The sequence below is a fragment of the Pyxicephalus adspersus genome, chromosome 2 (assembly GCF_032062135.1).
Source record: "Pyxicephalus adspersus chromosome 2, UCB_Pads_2.0, whole genome shotgun sequence".
Classification (NCBI taxonomy): Eukaryota; Metazoa; Chordata; class Amphibia; order Anura; family Pyxicephalidae; genus Pyxicephalus; species Pyxicephalus adspersus.
The window spans coordinates 52,515,712-52,537,089 of NC_092859.1; the positions used below are offsets into that span (position 1 = coordinate 52,515,712).

At 40.1% G+C, this 21,378-nt stretch overlaps 1 protein-coding gene and 1 long non-coding RNA gene across 5 annotated transcripts in view; one reads left to right on the forward strand and one right to left on the reverse strand.

Moving 5' to 3' along the window:
- The window catches only part of SLC23A1 (solute carrier family 23 member 1), a 144,219-nt gene extending 123,555 nt beyond the window's left edge, over positions 1-20,664 (forward strand). For all 3 annotated transcript variants that reach the window (XM_072400786.1, XM_072400785.1, XM_072400787.1), the window contains 4 exons: positions 1,901-2,030; positions 8,191-8,334; positions 18,718-18,813; positions 20,278-20,664. In XM_072400786.1, coding sequence (XP_072256887.1) covers positions 1,901-2,030; positions 8,191-8,334; positions 18,718-18,813; positions 20,278-20,525 — 618 coding nt within the window. In that variant the 3' untranslated portion in view covers positions 20,526-20,664. The remainder of the gene's footprint in view (positions 1-1,900; positions 2,031-8,190; positions 8,335-18,717; positions 18,814-20,277) is intronic.
- Positions 2,044-21,378, reverse strand: part of LOC140323583 (uncharacterized) — a 48,661-nt gene continuing 29,326 nt past the window's right edge. For both annotated transcript variants that reach the window (XR_011919403.1, XR_011919402.1), the window contains exons 2-3: positions 2,523-2,708; positions 2,044-2,390 (exon numbers count right to left, since the gene is read on the reverse strand). This is a non-coding gene — a long non-coding RNA (uncharacterized lncRNA). The remainder of the gene's footprint in view (positions 2,391-2,522; positions 2,709-21,378) is intronic.

The window sequence follows — 21,378 nt, forward strand, 5'->3', positions numbered from 1 at the left end:
TGAATAAAATTAGGAAGAAAGCCAGGGATGTCTGAATAATTAATTAATAATTACAAAATATGTAAATTCCTAGGTAATGGTAGAAAAATACAGTTGAAAGAAGTGTAACTAAAACATATGAAAGGGAACGTTATAATAAATTATATAATTATAATAAAAGTTGTTAATGATAATTAAATACTATATATATGGTGTTGCAGAGAGTGAAGACTTTTATTTGGTAATTTGGATATTATATTGATTTTGTCAACTAGATTAGGTAACTTGACATTACAACTATATGCATATGTATTGTAGTAATTGATGATAATATATGTTATAGTTATAGCTAGTCACATTGACAAAAGACATAGGTCCATCAAGTTCAACCACTAAACCTAAAGCCCTTGGTATTCTAAACGCATGTAAAAGATATAATTATTATCTGAAACTCTGATCATAACAGGTAATATGAGAAGTTTGTCTTGTAAGACAGAATAGATGTGGCTGGCATCATAGCAATTTTGTATCTTTGAATTTTGTTTTTTTGGATTTGTAATTAGTTGGAATAGTCACAAGACTATCATGTACACTTTCACTATAACGTAATCCTACAATCTTTTTTCCAGAACGAGTTTTTGGCCACACATAAAACCCCTTCTCTTGTTTCCTTTACATTTTGTTCTTTAATAAGGGGGTGGATATTTAGAATCTTATCAGGAAAGACCATGTCCCTGATTTATAGAAGCTCTCCAAGGCTGGAGAGAATACACTTTCAGAAGTGAAGCTGGGTGATCCAGCAAACCTGGGATGGATCTGGTCCAGGATTCAAAGCGTTTACTAGCAAATAGCTAATGATTTTTAAAAACCCATTCCATGTTTTCTGGATTACCCAGCTTCACTTCTAAAAGTGTACTCTCTCCAGCCTTGGAGAGCTTTCATAAATCAGGCCCCATATCTTACCTGAACCAAATATCCTAGATTATCACCTGAAATGTATAGGTAGATTGTGCATAGTGTATCCTTATCCAAAAAGTATATATTTAAAAAAAATTGTGTAATTTGAGTATATCCACAAAACTATAAATCTTTTTGTCTAACCACTCATCTAATGCAAACTCCTATCTCAGGAAATTAGCCCAGTACTCTAAAGCAATCTATACAGAAAATATATTGAGGCTGACATTGTTAGAATTCTGAAAATATTCATTCTTTGTTATGCTTTCCTGATAAGCCTTTTGAAGTAGGAGCCTAGTATGCAGACCAGGAGTCCTAATTTCACATAGACTTTGTATTCTGTATCTATTTTGGGTAAGTTACTGAGAACCTATTAAACCCAGAGACAGACAGCATAGGTTTAAACAACGCATAATTTACATAAAGAAATAAACAGATTGGCTTATCAAATTGGATGTCACATCTGACTGGGGTTAGCCATATTAATAGGCCTTCCCATGCGAATCAAACCCTGTATTAACAATAGCAGTAAATGCAGTCTAAAAGTTGCAAATACCAAGGGCTTTAGGATTTTGCACAAACACTTATGATGTGCAATTTATTTGACTGCACAATTAGTTTAGAGGATGGTACTAAGAAGGAAGTTTTCTGCATTGCATTTAAAAATGTACCTGTAGGCAATAACTGATCAATGTACAATTACATTTTCCTATGCAAGTAGCAATTGAATTTTTAACTTGGAAAACTTTAGACATAAGAGTGCCAAAAAGTATTTACACCAATGTGTTAGTCCTTTTAAAATCTGACAACATGCAGAGGGTTTGTACTAACACCATCTGTTTTTCTTGTTGTGAAAAGAATTAGGCAGTGTACATTGTATTTTAGTCAAACAATCATCATGTGCAGCTGATCTATAAATTTATTACAAGTTTCAGTTATATAAATTTTATGTATTGCTTTTCAGATTGGCAGCAGAAGAGTGGTCCAGTATGGTGCTGGAATTATGTTTATTTTGGGAACAATTGGAAAGTTTACTGCTTTGTTTGCCTCAGTTCCAGATCCTATCCTCGGTGGAATGTTTTGTGCTTTATTTGGTAAGAGAAAGAGAACAATTAAAAACTTTATTTTTTACAGTAGTAAAAAAACAAAAATGTCACCAGGAGGTAGAACTAATTGACAAAAAAATTGCACACAATGTTTCAAGAAAGAAATAAAGCACCCAGTTTCTTGTGTTTTTTTTTGTTAGTCTACACTAACTGGCGCCTACACTATTTGGCGTATGCACCATGTAATGTAGAGCTCAGCTCTTTGTGTAGCTTTGCCACACATAAAGCCAGCTGCTGGACACCATGTCCCCTGCATGCACAGGAAGTTACATCATCAGTTCTCATCCAATGGCCAAAGAGGATCTCCATCTTCTTGGAAGTCCTGGACATAACACCCTTGCAGGATGGCTGTAAACAGGTAAGTATGTGCTATAATTATATATGCAAAAGCTCACCACCTACTAACAGGTTTTGTTCCTTTTTAATCAGGATTTAAAATATAATTTTTTATAAAAATATATAAAAAAAAAACATACATACACATCCACAGAGCCCTTGATCCCTCCACACCTGGTTTCCATCCACTTCTATGCCATCCTGGATTCCTCCTTCGTCCCAACGAGGAAAAAATGCTGGGTGCCACCATCTTTTTCCGTCTTCTTCCTTTTTCTGCCTACATCTCCCAATCTTGCATTGCAGAGGTGCAAGATTGGGTGATATATCCATCTGAAACAGAAAAAAAAATCAAAATGAGAAGAAAAGCCTCTTCTGCGCATGCCCAAGAACAGGTATACACAGAAGGAGCTGCCTGAAGCCACCTTGAACACGTGATTCTATTCAATAAAGACAGCAAAGGAGGGGCTTCCCCCCTTTTTTGTAAAGTAAAAACTGTGGTGATGGGTCAGCTTTAAGAAAGGTATATTTAAAATATATATTTGTAAAGGCTAAATGCTAGCAAATCTTAAGTGCCAAAATTATAAGTGCAATGGGAATTAAAGTAACATACAAAGAAATTGGAACAGAATTGGACATACAATTTTCCTCTGCAACTCCAATCTTATGCCTTTGGACTGATTTGGCCACCTGGACTCCAACAAATCCTCTGCTGCTGCCGCCATTCTGAACTGATTTTTCACCAAGCCATCTCGGTGACTGACTCATCATATCCTACTCCTGGAACTCAACAAGTTTAGAAGATTCACTACAACCCATATTCCAGGACCTGCTCACATGGACTTCAGTTTGCCACATTGCTTATTGTACTCATATTGTTCGCAATTATCAGTTAAAATGTATTATTCACCCTGCACTCTCTTTTCTGGCATTATTCTCTCTCCTCCCCAGTCTGATAACTCATTGTATCTCTGCTTCTTCACTCTCTCTGTCTGTGCTCCTGCACCTTTTTTCTCTACTGCTACTTTATGGTGACATCTCACCCAACCCTAGTCCCCCCACAGCCTCTCTCTTCCCTACACTTTCAGCAAGTCACTCCCTTCTCCTAACCTCATCCCCATTTACCCTATCCATAAATTTGTATCCCCTTTCTTTGGCAGTCTATGGAATACTAGATCTGTTGGCAATAAATTAACCTCCATACACAATCTTCTCATTCTAAATCTCTGAACTTCCTGGCTCTCACTGAAACTTTGCTTTCCTCCTCTGACTCTGCCTCTGCTGTTGCTCTCTCCTATAGAGACCTGCACTTTACACATACTCCTAGACCTGACAACAGAGCAGGAGGTAGTATGGGTCTCATTCTCTCATCTAACTGTACATACAGAGTCCTTCCTACCCTCCTACCCCACCCTCTCTCATTTTCACCTCTTTTGAAATCCACTCTGTCTGTCTTTTCAGCTCCTTACCCCTTATTGATGCTGTTGTCTAACCCCCCCGGCCCAGTATCACAATTTTTGGATACATTTCCCTCTTGGCTCCCACACATTCTTTCCTATGACCTGCCCACCCTCATCCTCGGTGACTTTATTGTTGCAGTGAATGAGTCAAACCATCCTTCCTCAGCCAAACTGCTCTCCATTACCTCCTCATTTGAACATCAACAGCCATATGCACATTGCTGGACACACTTTAGACCTGGTATTTTCCAAACTCTGCAACCTCACCCTCCTCAACAACTTGCCACTTCCCCTTTCTGACCACAACCTTATCACCTTCAACCTATCGAACTCTTGCTTCCCTGTGCCACATCCCAGACCTGGTCAATGGCAAAGAGACAGCCATAACCTTGACCACAACCTATTCTCAAACTGCCTTGCATCCCTAACCCCCACTCTCTCCAAAATCACCTCCCCAGATGAAGCTGCCACCCAATTAACCTACTGTCTTTCGTTGGCTCTGGATAACGTTACCGCTGCCACCTTCCGCTACCCCCGCCCTGCCAACCCCTGACCCTGGTACAACAATTGCCGCTACAAAAGACTGTTACTGCAGCTGAGTGCAGGTGGCGAAAATCTGGCCTCAGCACTGACTTCATGGACTACAAAGCCAAGCTACAAAGCTTTAACACTGAACTCACCAAGCAAAATTATTTCTCCTCTGTCATTTCCTCTCAAGCTTCCAACACACGCAACCTCTTTTCAACAATTAACTCCCACCTAAATTCCACACCTGCTCCCCCCACAACAATCTCCTCTGCCCAACACATAGCCACCTACTTTAGAGAGAAAATTGACAAAATCAGACATGATGTCTCTGCTCACCGGGCCACTCCAACCATATCCACCCCTTCCACCTGTAAATCACCATTGGCCTCCCTCAGCGCTGTTAATGTGGATGAAGTCTCCTCTCTTCTTTCATCATCTGTGTCTACTACCTGTCCGCTTGACCCAATTCCCTCTGATCTAATCCGTGTCCATTTCTCCACCTTGGCCCCCGCCCTAACCGAACTATTCAACCTCTCCCTTTCTACTGGTATCTACCCTTCCGTTTTCAAACATGCCATAATTCTCCCTATCCTAAAGAAACCCTCCCTAGAGAAACCTACCTTCTAGCTACCGTCCTATCTCCCTTCTCCCATATGTCTCCAAACTTCTTGAACGCCTTGTCTACAAAAGACTCACTGATTACCTGAGCAACAACTCTCTTCTTGACCCTCTCCAGTCTGGCTTTCGAGCTGCCCATTCCGCTGAAACAGCCCTTGCTAAAGTGGACAATGCCCTTATCAGAGCTAAGTCTCAAGGTAACTTTTCCCTCCTCCTTCTCCTTGATCTTTCCTCCAATTTTTACACTGTTGATCACCCCCTTCTTATACAATTCATGCACTCAATTGTATCAGTGGCACTGCTCTCTCTTGGATTGCTTCATATCTGTCTGACCGCTCCTTTGAAGTTTCTCTTAATGGTAATTCCTCCTCTCCCACTCTCCTCTCTGTTGGTGTTCCCCAAGGGTCAGCCCTTGGGCCAGTTCTCTTTTCTCTGTACACCTCCTCTCTCGGTAGTCGCATAGCCACCTTTGGTTTACAGTACCATCTGTATGCTGATGACACTCAAATCTATCTGTCCAACCCTGACAGTCCTGGATAAGGTCTCATGCTGCCTATCAGCCATATCATCATGGATGTCTGACCGATTCCTGAAACTCAACCCGGATAAAACAGAACTCATCATCTTCCACCCTTCAATTTCCAAATCTCCCCCTGACATATTTCTAACTGTTAATACCACTGTTATTCGTCCCTCCCCTCAGGCACGTTGTCTTGGTGTCACCTTTGATTCTGTCCTCTCATTTACCCCACATATTCAGAACATTTCTAGGTCCTGCCACTTTCACCTACGCAACATCTCCAAAAATCCACCCCCACCTGTCCCCAGAGACTACCAAACTCCTTGTACATGTAATATCCTCCTCTCTGGTATTCCACTAACCGGACTCTCTCCTCTCCAATCTGTTATGAATGCTGCAGCTAGACTCATTTATCCTTCCCACTGCTCCTCTTCTGGTGCATCCTTTTGCAGTTCTCCACACTGGCTTCCATTTCACCTTAGAATCAAGTTCAAGCTCCCGTGCTTTGCCTTCAAATCCTTCCACAGTTCTTGTCCCACTTAAATTTCTGACCTGATAAAAAAATACTCCCCCAGTGACTCTCTCCTCTCCTCTGATGACCTTCAACTGAGTTCCTCACTCATACCTCATTGTTAGCCCTGCAGGTCATGCTGGCGCCGCTGCTCCTAATTGCAGGCTCAGGCGCCAGGTCCTATCTTTTAGGTAGAGTAACCCCAGTACCTGTGTTCCATGCCAGAGTTTCCTTCCTGCTGTAGACTTGCACTGGTGTTTGAGCTGGCGTGGGTGTGTCTCTCTTCATCTATGAGGCAACACACACACGCCCTCTGTTTCTACAGCCTATGGCTGGATCTCTGCTAGTATTTAAAGGCACTTCCTACTACAGGAAGTTGCCTGAGCAATCTCAAGGTTTTAGCTTGTCTAAACTCCAAGTGCAAAGGTGCTTCCTCTGTCTTCTTTGCTGTGTACCGGACCTTGTTTACTAACCCTTGGACTTTGCCTGTTTGCCGCCTGACCCTGACCTCGGATTATGTTTATAGACTTTTGCCTGTTTGCCGCCTGACCCTGACCTCAGATTATGTTTATGGACTTTTGCCTGATTGCTGCCTGACCCTGACCTCGGATCTTGTTTTTGGACTTTGTCTGATTGCCACCTCCCTCTTGGCCACGCAAGCCCCCTCGGTGCTTGCATTGAGTACCCTGACCCCTCTGGTCAGCTGCCACTGACCCGGGGATCGCTCTGGAGTGGCACCTGGCAGCTACCCTGCGGCCCAAGCCTATCCTCACCATCAGAGGCTCTAGTGAAGACCAGGTAGCGGCTTAGTTACGCCCCTCCGGAGCATACCCAGTCAGTGGAACAGTGGGTCCACACCCGCGTGCATTACACTCATTATACGCACGACTACAAGACTTTTCTAAAGCTGCCCCAATCCTCTGGAATGGTCTTCCCCGTCCTATTTGCCTCGCTCCTACTCCTGCTTTCTGCTCATTTTTTCAAACTTGCCTAGCCGTCTTCTTCTATCTTTTGAAACCGTCACTACTTTTCACCACTACATATCTCCCCCTCCTATTGTGTGTTCATTTCCAAACCTCCTAGATTGTAAGCTCTTCGAGACAGGGTCCTCTGCTCCTGGGTCACTGACTGTATTCGTCTGTCGTTTGCAACCCCTATTTAAAGTACAGCGCTGCGTAATATGTTGGTGCTATATAAATCCTGTTTATTAATAATACCAATAATATTAATAGAGATTAAAATTCAGTATGAATAAATAATGTGCTGCATATTGTCAAATGCAAGGATACCAATAGAACTCTTAGGTTCCTGCAGCACCTTTTGGTTGCTAATATTATTATAAACATTTAAGAACATTTTTTTTAAAAGAAAGGAAGTATTACAAGCTTAGTGAAAAGCATCAGAAACATAGAGGTAAAGTAGCAAAAAAGTTACATTTTTCACTTATGCAATACACTGGTGCCCACATCACCATGTGCTGGGTATTAGAGGTGTAGCTGTAAAAAAAGAAGAAGTGGCACAAAACTATCCATGGCGAGCGCGTATGTGCAACATTGTTATGTAAATGTGTCCACCCCACTACACCCCTGCCTATGTGTCACTTAAAGGGGAAGAAACTTCCCCCTGGGTGACGACATGATACCAGAACCCGCCCACTCTACCATCGCAGGTCTGAGCCTGCGATAGGAGAATGGGCAGCTTGTGTTCAGGAAAACAAGCTGCCCACCACCCTGAGCCTGTAATTCCATATCAGAAACATGGCTCTGGCCGGTGCACCCCCGGTGCGAGGGGGAGGCGGACCAGCCAGAGCAGCGCACCAACAAAAGAGTCTTTGCAAAATAAGAGTGGGCATTCCTGAAAAAAGTGAAGGCATGGCCTTCTACCCGTGCCTGCCCCACTACACCCCAGCTCAGTACAGGCAGCCTGTTTATTTCCATGGGCTGCCTAATGTACCAAAATGCATTGATATGCAATGTCTGTCAACAAGGCGTGTTTGTGTACCATTCAGAATGAATGGCATAAATCACATCAACACATGTCTGGGCCCATGCTTTCCTCATAATTAAGTTTAAACGTGCCTGATTTTTCTTTTCTTGTGAATTTTGTCTGTAACAAGGTTTATTACAGCATGTGTTTCAATTTTTATGTTCTAAATACTATTTATGTTTTTATGTTCAGGAATGATTACTGCTATTGGCTTATCTAATCTGCAATTTGTAGATATGAATTCATCAAGAAATTTGTTCGTTTTGGGTTTTTCCCTTTTTTTTGGATTGGTCCTTCCAAATTACTTGGATGCAAATCCTAATTGTATTCAGACAGGTACGTTAAATTTACTTTTGTTTTAAAGAAAGTTTTAATGTGTTTTTTGAGCACACACAAAAGTTTCTTTTAATGTTTATTTTACATTTTTTTATTTTGTAATTAACATTTTACATTTTTTTATTTTGTAATTAACATTTTACATGCTGGTTTACAGTTTATTTCATAATATATTTATACCATATTATATTCACCATAGTGATTTGTAGATTCTTCCTATAGTGACTATCTGCAATTGTTTAGACTAAGCCAAACAGAGAATATTGTTTTCAGTCACACCTGAGAAAGTCTTGACAGGTAGGAGCAGAAACCTCACCTTCCAACATTTAAAAATGCCAAAAAAGGGGCAGAGGGTTAGGTTAAGAGGGTGGGGCTTGTAAGAGGTGTGACTAAAGCATGATAGACACCTTTGCTAAAGTGAAATCATGGAACCTATTTAGGATACTACAATAACACATAATTATAAAGTATATACTGTGTAGATATTAAACACAAACCCACCATATCTATAAGGTGAACCGTGTTTTGTTCTATTGCTGGTTCTATAATAATAAACTGGACCAACAAGGGCCATCTTATAATCGTACATCACAATCCAATATTAGCCAACAAAGTTCCCTTTTTAGTTATTGAAATATTAAGAAAATTTTACTAAAGTGGACTAGTTTATTACTTTCCTTTATCTATTGCACAAATTTAAAAAATATAACTACACCAAATCCCCTTATTCACACACAAAAAATAGATAACTTTGTCACATACTGCATTTTTTCTTTTAGGTAAAATCACACATTTTTAATGGCTAAAAACTTTTTCTTAACCAGGAAAAGGAAAAACATCATGGTACCTGATATTAAAACCAGACCCTCGGGACCTTCCTAGATAAAAAATGTGGTAGGGTCCTCTGGAATCTGGTTTTCCCAAACAGAAAGGGGGCAAAAAGTGTGTAGCTGCCTCCAAAAGTGGCAAGGGCCATCCTTGGAGATGGCCCCTTTACCACAACACAACCCAGTTCTGTGGCGGTCTGTGGGTGGGGAGCTTAACTGAAATCTGGAAGCTTCTCTCTCTCCATCTCTCTATCCTATTCCCCCCATCCCACCTTCCTCTATCTCAATTTTCCATCCCTCTCTCCATCCCTCTAGCACAAGCTAGCTGGCCTGGGGGAGCAAAAACTATGAATACGACCCTGTCTACCAAGAAACATAGATCCTGAGCATCTACTGTATATTCTGTGTATGATAGTTGGACAGGTTTTGACCTTCAAACTCTTCCTTAGTTCCGCTTGCATAAAGTATCCTATCCATCAAAGATATCCAGATGCTTCAGACTCTGTTATTAGTCAAGTCCCCCTAAAGTTTTTAGGAACAGTTACACTACCAATATAACAATTTCAGCAGATACCTAAAAGCATACACTGTTAGAAAATGCTGTGTCTCCATGTGGCGCCAGCTAATATAATAGAAAAGTAGAATTTTGCATACTCACGTCAAATCCACACCCCTCAGGATTGGTGATCTAATCAACCAGTGAATGCTGAGTGGAAGAGGGAATAATCAGATTCTGGCAGAACAACAGGAAAAATTGCAGGTGTATAATTACAAGTGCTGTGATATGACATAATCAGCCACAAACAATTTTCCCCATTGTTCTTAAACACAATTTGTAATTTTTGATTGTTTTTTTTTTTGTTTAAAAGTTTTTATTGAAATTTTCAAATAAATTAAACAAAATTATTACACAACAAATTTGCATAGAATAACAGAAAGAGAAAAATATATTAAAAAAATGGGGGAGGGGTGAATAGGGGGTTCAAAACAAAAGAAGAAGAGTGCCAACCAGTAACCAGATATTAGTAGACTAAACACATCAGGTCAAACATAGTTCAACACCTTTAGGGTTACAAAGTCTAAATACAGCAGGCAATAAAGTAGTTTTCCAATGTAGACCACAAAAAATGTAATACAAATAAGTACAATAGTACAAAAATAGTGTTATTTACAGAATTGAAATTTTTGAGGTGAAAAAATTAAGAGAAAAATTGAGGGTGGGGGGTGGAAAGGAGTTAGGGGTTACAAAATCGGCATCAGTGTTTTATTTACCCAATTCTAGATATCGGGGACATCCTGTATCCATTTGTATGATACTTCTAATTTTTTGATCTGGTGCTGCTGTTTCCCCTCTCTTTTAGCAAGGGCCTTAGAGTATGGCTATCCAGTAATCATTTCCCTAATTGATATGAACAATATATGCTTGTCACTACTAAAATATTACAGCACACAACTTGCCATGTTTACCATGGTGGACTGGAAATTTGCGTCCTCCACCCCTTTATCCTCCTCCTCAGCGTGAGCCTATAGATGTCTAATAAACTAGTGATGACCCATGTAATGCACCACACCTGCAATATTGGTCCCATTTCTGCAACCACATTGCTGGTTTGAAAGTAGCAGGGGGAGACCCAGTGCACAATTTTTTTTGCATGGAAGGAAGCAACTCTCCAGCGGAGTGACTTTCTCTCACCAAGACTGACTACATTGAGGATTGCATGACAGTGCCTGAAGAGTGGTACTCTTGAAGAGGAAGGAGAAGAATCAGAAGAGGAACCAACCCTGGAGCTCATCCTCCTGACCAATCTATTGGGTTATAACAGATCCCATAATGGAGATCTGTCAGTCAAGATAGTCACCCAATGAGCCATGAAGTATATGCGTTACCCCTGCTTGTAGAATGTATTTGCAGGAGCATGGACCTGGCTACACACTTTTCAAGAAGTGGAAACATTACTAGCTATTTGGTAATGAAGTGCAGACATGGCTTAGTGATAGCAGCTTGGTATTTCCCAACAAAGTAAAGCACACACCATAAATTCTTTAAACGAACATGCTGTGTCACAAGTAGCTTGGTAAGGAAAGCATTAAGTTGGCATGCCAGAATAAACTGGAAGTGTACTTCTGTTTCCTGGCCATATAAGATGCAGGAAGAGAACTCTGTGGAAGATTGTCTTCCTGTATATGTGAAGTACAGAACTACAGAATTGCAGAACAGAATTCCTGCCCTGATGATCATAAACTGCTACTGCTACTGTAAGCCAAAGGAGGATATAAGGCTACTGAGAGAGGAGGTGTACAGAGAAAAAAGAACTGGTCCAAGGACTGACCCTTGGAGAACACCAACAGGGAGGAGAGTGGGAGAGGAGGAATTACCATTAAAAGAAACTTGGAAGGAGAGGTCAGTTTGGAAGCAAACCAAAGGGAGAACAGTGTCACTGATACCAATGAAGTGCAAGATTTGTATTAGAAGGGGATGATCAACAGTGTCAAAAGCAGAGGAAAGATCAAGGAAAAGGAGGAGGGAAAAGTTGCCTTGAGACTTAGCTCAGATGAAGTCATTGGCCACTTTAGTAAGGGCTGTTTTGGTGGAATGGGCAGCTCGAAAACCAGACTGGAGAGGGTCAAGTAGAGAGTTGGAACTCAGGTAATGGGCGAGTCTTTTGTAGACAAGACGCTTAAGAAGTTTGGAAACGTGGCAGAGAGGAGATAGGATAGTAGCCAGAAAATAGGGAGGGGTCTAGTAAGGGTTTCTTCAGGTGGGCAGGGCATGATAAAGAATGTGTGGGAGCCAAAGTTATCCAAAATTTGGGATACTGGGCCAGGGGGGCGGTAAAAAACAGCAATAATGTGGGGTAAGGGGCTGAAAAAAAGAGGGAGTGGACTTCAAAAGAGGTGAAAATGAGAGAAGGCGGGGTAGAAAGGACTCTGTATGTACAGGTAGGTGAAGGAGTGAGATCAACACCACCCCCTATTCTGTTGCCAGGTCTAGGGGTATTAGTAAAAAGCAGGCCTCCATAGTGAAGAGCAGCAGCAGAGGCAGAGTCAGAGAAGGAAAGATTTAAAAAGGAGAAGGTTGTGTATAGATGTTAATTTATTGCCAACAAATCTGGAAATCCATAGACTGCCAGAGAAAGGGGGTAAGAACTTATGGGTAGGGTGAATGGGGATGAGATTAGGGGAAGGGAGTATCTTGCTGAAAGTGTATGGAAGAAATAGGCTGTGGGGGAGATTGGAAGATTGGAGATGGAGATGTACCATGCACAATCAGATGAAGTTTGCAAGGGAAAACAGTCGCATACACAGGGTGTAAAAGGGTTGCTTAGGACCTCAGTGAGTAGACGTTCTTTGTGAGTGTGAAAAAGAGCCATTGGGTGTATTGGGGTTAGGATATTGAAATCTACCTGTATGTTGGTGTAGTAAGAGGTCTCGTGAATCCAATCCTTTAAAATTTGCAAAAGCACAGCTTGATTATATAGAGCTATGTCAGGCAGATTGAGACCTGTGTTCGATGTCAATTGCTGAAGAATTCTTCTACCAGCTACTGTGTACTTGTCATTCCAAAAAAAACGGAAGAAATAGAAGGTTGATTTATTTTAGCATTTGGAGGGACAAGTAGACCGGGATTGTTTGTAGGGGAAACAATAAATGGGGAAAAGTAATCATTTTAATCAGTGCCTTTTTTACCTATAAATAATAATGTGAGAGAAGTACTTAGTACTAACTAAGTTTTACATTTTTTTTTATAGCCCTTATAAATAAATCATGTACACAATAACAGTTAAACATCTGTCAATATATAAAACATTGCAAATATCCATCATTCATAAAGTAACGTGCACATAAACAGAAAAAATGGGGAGAAGGAGATTAGGGGTATCAGCAGGGGGAGTGGGTGGGCCAGGGGCGATCCCAAAACCTGCATTGCACTAAAAGTCAGTTTCGGTAGGGGAATAAAGGACGGATCCAGGGGCAAGAGTGTGCGGTAAAGCCATGCAAGGGTGAATTACTTGTGGCGGTCATAATCAAATGAGGGGGGATTTTTCAAAGCAGCAGAGGGATTAAAATGCTCCCAGCATGCCCATCGAGTTGTACATTTTTCAGAGTTGTTGTTATCAATAGCCCTCATTTCCTTCATGCTCATTATATTATTGAACTTTGTGACCCACAGGTCACGAGTGGGGGCGTTGATTGTTTCAAAAAGAGAGGGATGAGTTGGCGAGCAGCTACCAATAAATGATATAGCATGGTTTTCTTGTGGGAGGTCGGGGGGCCTGGGATTAGGGATAGTAACCCTATCTCTGGGGTTGGGTTGTAGGTTGTTGCGTATAAGTCCAAGCAGGCCGCAAAAATGTCTTGCCAGTATGGTTACAAAATGGGGCAGCAAATATGTAGATAGTTCCCTCCTTTCTGTAACACATCTGCAGCAAGTACTGGGGGTCGCAGGGAACATGCGGTGCAAAATGACAGGATCTCTGTACCAGCGGGAGAGAATTTTGTAGTTCTTTTTCTGCGTGTACCCACAGACTGATGACTTGTGCCTCATTTCAAAGATGGTTAGGCAATCCTTTTCCACAGTCTTATAACCAAGATCTCTGTGCCAAGCTGTAACGTCTATGTACATGGGTTTGTCATAATGACCTATTAACAATTTGTATAGAAGGGACACTATGTGTCGAAGGGGTTCAGACTGGACACATAGGCTCTCAAATTCTGTCAGCGCTCTGCAGGTACTGGGCGATTGTTATAGTGTTTTACAAAGATTGGTAACTTTTAGTTTTGTGAGCCAAGTGGTGGTGCCCCCGGAATGGTGTCAGCTGCTACAAATGTTCCCATAGTGGGGTTCACAAAGTGCCTAGCTTGGGGCCATGCCTCTCTAGTGTATACCACAATGTCTGGCAATCATATCCCTATAAGAAACAAACGATTATCAAAGAGCAGAGTCACTGGGAAGGGAGTAGTGGATAACGAGAAGCGGTCACGAGTCGCTAGCCCCACTTTTGGGGTGGCCATAGTATCCAAGCCGCCACTCTCAGATCTAAGGGAGATAAGTTGTTCTCCACTAAAGTAGAAGGCTTGTGTCAGGACATAGAATGCCACCCAACCATACAGGAGAGAACTGCCGCTATGTGGTACAATTCAATTTGATAAGCCCATGCCATAAAACTTTTGCGTCTGTATAGCGAGATGTGTTTAATTTTCAGTCGGTGACTGCCCCATACAAACTTTATAGACAGGGAGCCGAGGGCATGGAAGAAGGAGTTAGGTGGGGAGATGGGGATGGTCTGGATACATAATTCAGGGAGGGAATCCATTTTTAGGACATGCATTCTGCCAAACCAGGATATGGTGTACTCCCAAAAGGGTACTCCACTGATCAAGATCCTTGGACACCTCTTGAGCATGGGGGAGTAATTAAGATGGTAAAGTTGGGTAAAGTCAGAATGAATTGCAACTCCTAAATAGGTAAATTAAGAAGGATGCCATTGGAAGGGGAAGTTATGCGACAGCTGTGCTGCATGTGGACCCCATTTTAGAGATATTCCCTTTATAGTTGCTATAAAGACCAAATTTCTGCATTTCCAGCATGATTGAGGGTAAAAAGATGAGTGGCTGTGTGACAAATAGGAGGACATCATTCACAGAGGGCCAATTTATTATGAAAGGTAGGGCTCTGTATATTTGGGAGAAGTGGGTGATCTACATCAGTGGTCACCAGCTGGCAGTCCGTGGGAAAATATTGATGGTCCGCGGTTTCGGCCGGTGCGGCCCCCCCAGTGGGGTCAGGGAAAGGACCCTGCTGGGTGGGTACAGCAGCCAGAGCTGCGGACCTCAGACCTGCGATGGGGCGGTTATATATATTGTGTGTAATATGTATGAATATTGCAATACAAGTGGGAGTGTACAATCATGTCATTGCCAACACTGTGATAGCTGTGTGTGTAAAGGCTTCTAGTCATACTCTGCAGCTTAACAACTACTGACTCGCTGTGTTCAAACCTTCAGATCTCTTACACCCTTAGCTAGTAACCAAAATTTCACCCCCCCCCCCCCCACCTTTAAAGGATTTTAAGATTTGGGGGTCACAATTTTAAAAAATTCTAAAAATACATTAGGAGTGCGGTTTCAAAAGCAAGTGCACCTAGCAGCCCCAAACTGTGAAAGGAATTTGGGGACCCCCAGGGCCATTTACATAGAAATAAGCATTGGGGTGAGGCCCCTAAATTTTTACCTTTTTATCACAAAACTATACCTGTCATACTACGCTACCCTCCCTGCTTCTCTTCTTTGAACCTCAATTTCAATAGAATGGGGTGGTGTAGGAAAACTGAAAATGTATGTGTAAGTGGGGGACATTTGTGGCTAACACCTCTTAAAATGCTATGTAAGTCGCCCCTGGGGTCCTCAATTTACATTTTTGCATTCAGGTTCCCAGGCACACTAGCTTTTGAAACAGCATTCTCAATGTTCATATCTTTACCCCTTACCTTGAAATGCTTTAAAGCTGACATTTTCATGTAAAAAGCCCCTTTTTCTTGAAAGTTCAGTTTGAAGTTAGGTTTAATTTACAATGGCAGTAAGGTTACCATTTCCTTACACCAGGAACCAATGCCACTTGAAAAACTGCTAGGCCTGAAAATGCTTAGCAGTTACCACATGTTATTAATCCCAGCTGCCCAGCAGTTGTCAGTAGTCACTTGTTATCAGTAAATGAACTGATTATTGAACTGCAGTCGATCTCAAACCTACAAGCGACAAGACAACAAATATATTTGGACCTGTAATAGGGGGTCTAATACCTCTGGTGAGTGATGCCCAGGAAAGTTGATCATGGAGCACACTGGAAGAACTCTTTTATTTTAGAGTGGATGTCATATGGACATTTTTGTTTGCTTGCGTGTTAATTTCACACGTTGTGAAAAAACTATGAATATATTTTTCCACACAGAATTTGTACAGTTAGAAAATTTAACTAATTATAATGTGAAATAATTTTAACAATTGCATATCCCTTTTTTAGGGGGTCTACCATAGCCATGTGGTAAGGATAGACTTTTAGAGCATTGCAGATTAAAAATTAAATTGTATATGTAATATTCCAGAAGATAGGGAACACTCCACATGCATAAAGTTCACACAAATAGTTCTAGTAATTTTGCAAAACCTAAACAGTTTGTTGACCTGAACACAGGAGCTTCTCTTCAGCTTTTCAAATAAACAATAGCAAACAGCTGTTCTTAAACCATCAAACCAACTACATTAGGGCTTAGCAGACTTAGTACCCATCCCTGTAGCCTTGTACAATATACAATCATGAGAAAAAAGAAAGTACACCCTCTTTACATTTAAATTTTTATTTATTGGTATATTAATGAAAAAAATTTAATCTGATTCTTTTCTGTTTGACTTTATCGGTGTCTCTGATTGTAGTGAAATTTTACCCTACTCTTGTTTAGAGCATTGTTTAATTTCATCGTTTTTAGGCATTCATTTATGCAAAACAAGCCCAAATCTTCAACCCTCCATCACCATGCTTGACAGGAGTGAAGTGTTTGTGCTGGGTTTAGTTTCTGGCAAACATGGCAACATGGCATGGCAAACATGGCCAAACATCTCCACTTTCATCTGTTCAAAGTACATTATTTCAGAAGTCTTGGGGTTAGTTCAGATTCAATTTTGCAAACTTAAACTTCTATGTTCTTTTTAGAAAGAAGAGGCTTTCCCCTGCCAATGTTCCAGAACTTGCTTGCTAAGTTATTTTCTAATTGTACTTTATTGAACCTTAACATTACATGCTTACTGAGGCTTGTAAAGTCTGAAGTGTAGTTATAGAGTTTTTTCACAATTTCTCTAAACATTGCATGGTCTGACTGTGGGGTGAATTGGGGCGATAAGATTGGCAACAGTGGTCATGTTTTTTACTTGTAAATAGTTTTTCTCTCTGTAGATTGATGGACTTTAAAATGTTTGGACATGGCCTTATAACCATTCTTAGTTTGATGGGCAGCAATAATTTCTTCTTTAAGATCATTGGCATTGTTATAACAGATGCCTGAATGCTCTAGACCAGCAAACCGCCAAACTTTATGCTTTTCTAGAGGTGGTTACACTTGCTGATGATCACTTAATCAAGTGCATTTGCACCTGTCTGCTTCTTACCCCCTCAATTACTATGGAAGTGGTGTGGGTGTACCCACATTTTCACACACTGCGTTTGCACTTTAACTTAGTCTTTGTAAAAAAAAATATTGACGCAATGTAAGCAGTGTAATATGGCATTGAATGGTTATTCATCTTAGGTTGTATTTAATATCTAATTATGACCTGATAAGGAACAATACAATAAGCATGTGATACCTGAGCATATTTGGCATCTTCTACCTCTAATTTTCATCACCTTCCCTAATTTTTGCCCTATAAGGGCCTGGATAAAACTTTAAAAGTAAGTGCCGCACTTTAGATTTGCAACTTTTTATTTAGAATCCAGTGGAAGAATTAGGTGGCCAGGCACTACCTTTCCAGGCCAGAAATTGAGGATGGCTCCGAACCACCTGGCCAATAATAATAAAAGGGCATGTGTCTTTGAAAAAAGTGGTTGCAGCCTAAAGCTAGGTGGCTCGGTAAAACTCCCCAAGCCTGGAGTCTATCAAGGAAGAATCTAGGTGATCCAGCAAACCTGCAGTAGGTTTCCTAAAAATCATTTGGTATTATTTGGCAAATGATTTCAGTCCTGGACCAGATCAATCCAGGATCTCCCAGGTTCTCCCAATATAGTCTATCTTCTCATTCTTTCAAAATTTTTATAAATCAGCCTGTATGCTAAGCAAGGCAAGGGGGTTTCCCCAAAGTTTAGCTCCGTGGAACTGATGCCTCTAAAGGGAGCATCAGAGGGAGATGACCAATATGCAAAATTTGTGTTATTTTTTGGAGGACCATGATGTCGCTTATCCCCTGTGAGGGAAAACATTGGATGTATATGTTCCATTTATTTGATCAGAACAAATAAAAGTGGGCAGAGTACCCTTAAATGTGAACTGAAGTCTGAAATTCCTTTCTGCAGCAAATGCATTTGTTGCTAATCCCTTACAATATATATATATATATATATATATATATATATATATATAAATAAAACACACTTATATCGCCCAGACTGCTATCTCTTTTCTTTCTCTCACTTCCACATGTCATATGTAGGTGTGTTTGGCATTTGTGGCAAGCCCAAATTCCTAGACTGCTTAAGGAGTTTTTTGTGAAACAAAAGACTGCAGCATATATGTGCAGTTTATACAGCAAACAAAATCAGACTCTATGTAACCAAGCTCCATTAGGCTGCATACACACAATATTTAGTACAATACATTTATTTGCCACAGCATGAACAGTGTCCCACATATTACTCCACAGACTGGATGATATTAAAAGTTAAGAGGTATGCAGTAAAGCATATCATTTGTAAATAAATAGCAATGCATGTGCTGGGAGATAGGTCAATAGAGGTTTACATGTGTTACATTTTAACATGTTTACTCATTTTATTTTGTGTATTTCACAGGTTTGCCAGAACTGGATCAGATATTGACTGTGCTTTTAACAACAGAAATGTTTGTAGGTGGCTGTATAGCCTTTTTCCTTGACAATACTATCCCAGGTACAGTATCAGCATGAACTTGAGATGTACTATAACTAGTAGCATTATTTAAATTAACAGATTAATACAGAAATGCTTAACGTCAGCAGCAAGTTTCTCTGCATCCTCAATGAAAAACCAATAGCACAAGTAATTTTTTTTTTGTTTTGTTTTGGTGGCCTCTTGTAGATATTGGTAAAGCTATATGATCTACAGGCACAGCATACTCCCTTACCCAGTTTTTGGGGCTATCCTGGTCTGTTGCATTTATTTGAATGAGTTCTTTTAACAGTGACCCATGGTCACCCCAAGGGATTCTGAATAGCAAGCCTAGTCTCAACATACAATACCCACTTGCTATTACTGATCTCATGCAATGGGAATTTGTACCTCATACTCATGAGTGCTCTAATCAGGACATCTTGATTGCATGCTTAAAAGCTCCTAGTCCAGTGGTCTTTTATTGGCTAATCTGAGATGGATATTGACTTTAGACATGTGACAACTTTCACGCAGTATACATAATACTACCTACCCTTTGGGTTTGTACAAAAACAAAATTTTATATAACACCAATGGTAGCCTTCTCTGCTTGGATTGCTTACTGAGGTATACAAAGGATTGGATATATTTAGGACTTTTCTCAGTATTGTACTTCTGTATCAACATATTCTCCTCCCAGGAATGGAGCAACACTTTTAGATATTCCCAAAGACTCAACTCCCTTAGTAAGCTCCCAGCGAATGTAGCATTGTCCCGGAAGCTGGAGATGTACCAATTTAAAAACAGATTTGCCCTTGTATTTAACTTTGTTGGTTCTGTCTCTTTGATTAATGTTCTCTCAGCTAAAATCATGCCTCATATACCTTTTTTCAGGTTTTCCTACAGAGAAAAGCACAGTGAAATGTTGCAAGATCATTCTCTCTCCTTCCTTATCTATAGAACAGAATATGTGTACAGTTGTGTGTAGTACGCATTCATTCATTGTAACTGGAAATGATCGCAAAAGATCATTTCCAACTTTGGTAATCTGACATCTGTACAGGGCATTAATCTCCAATAGGACTGGAGGGACTTTAGGACTGCAGATGGTTCAGGAAATATGTTCTATGTACTCTAATGTGCACTAATATGTTGAATATATTAAATGCATTATATATCATAGAATGTTTCAGGATTAGACACTTGTTTTCTCTCTTTGAAATCTTTCTCTTGTTATAATGTACATTCAGTTTCATAGGCCTAAGTAATCTCTCTTTCTACATCAAAATAATGTGGGTGTGCGGGACAGCAGCCTTAATACTTTAGTCCCTTTAAGTGAAACATGCTGTCCTCCTTTTAGCAAATAAGTGCACCAAAGCTTGTGCATGTGAAATAGCAGACTATTAAAAAATTAAGATTAAATAGAGTAACCTATTCTACATTAAATCTATAAATGCATTAAAGTTATTATTCTAACTAAAACCACTATTTTCTTTGTTGCAGGTACACAACAAGAACGTGGACTTGTACAGTGGAAGGAAGGAGCCAATGCTAACAGTGAATCAAATGTCAATCTTAGAAGCTATGACTTTCCATGTGGAATGGCAGCTATTAGGCAGATACAATGTTTAAAATGGATTCCTATTTGTCCAGTTTTTAAAGGATTTACAAGTGCACCTAAAACAACCAATATCAATAACAATATAAATAGCCAAGATGTAACAAACAATTCATTGTGCACAAAAGTGTAAAACAAACTTCAAGTAGTGGTGTACCTGGACTATCTAAGGATCTAACCTAGAAGTGAATTTTTTTACATCCCTCTTACTCCCATTATCAATTTTTATAATTATATAACCATGTAACTAATAAAAACTACTGATGAACTGATGCATGAAGTTATGGAATAACATTTAAATAACAGTAAGGTATTTTAAAGTTTAAGCAATTACCTGTTGCAATAAGGGCATTGCAGTTCAGGGTCCTGATGAAGGTAAGCTAATAACCATTCAATGTGTTTAAGGAAATCTTGTAGGAATAAATGTTTGAATAAATAATCAAAGAGTACCATCTGTATAATTTGCAATTTACTAAAAATGTAAAGCAAGAAACAATAGCACAAATAGGTTAAAAATGGCATAGAACAATCGCTACTACAGATTTATTATATGAAAGCTGTTATAGACTGTTGACTGTTTTATTTATTTGAAAACTTCTTTTTTTGAGGGATTGTACCTTATTATGGTGAAAATGGGCCTCCTGCATTAAGTGATATATAACGCTTTGTGGGAGGTGGGGGGTTAAGTCCCTTAACATTAAGTGATATCACTTTTATTGACATGTCTAAGATCTATTGAAAATGTACTTACTTAATACAAAGGCATGTTATTTATGTAAGATGTTAGGGGACTCAACACCACCTAAAAAAAATAAAAAATAAATAGGGGATAGAGGGAAATTAAATGTAAATATTTGCAAAAATTTTTTTAGCCCAGGGCATCAGGATAGAGGTGAGGTATGCGATTGCCACAGTGCCTGTCTGCTATCTTAGTCTCCAGACACGGAGGAGCCTGCATCGGGTAACCACGACCCTCCCTTAGGCGT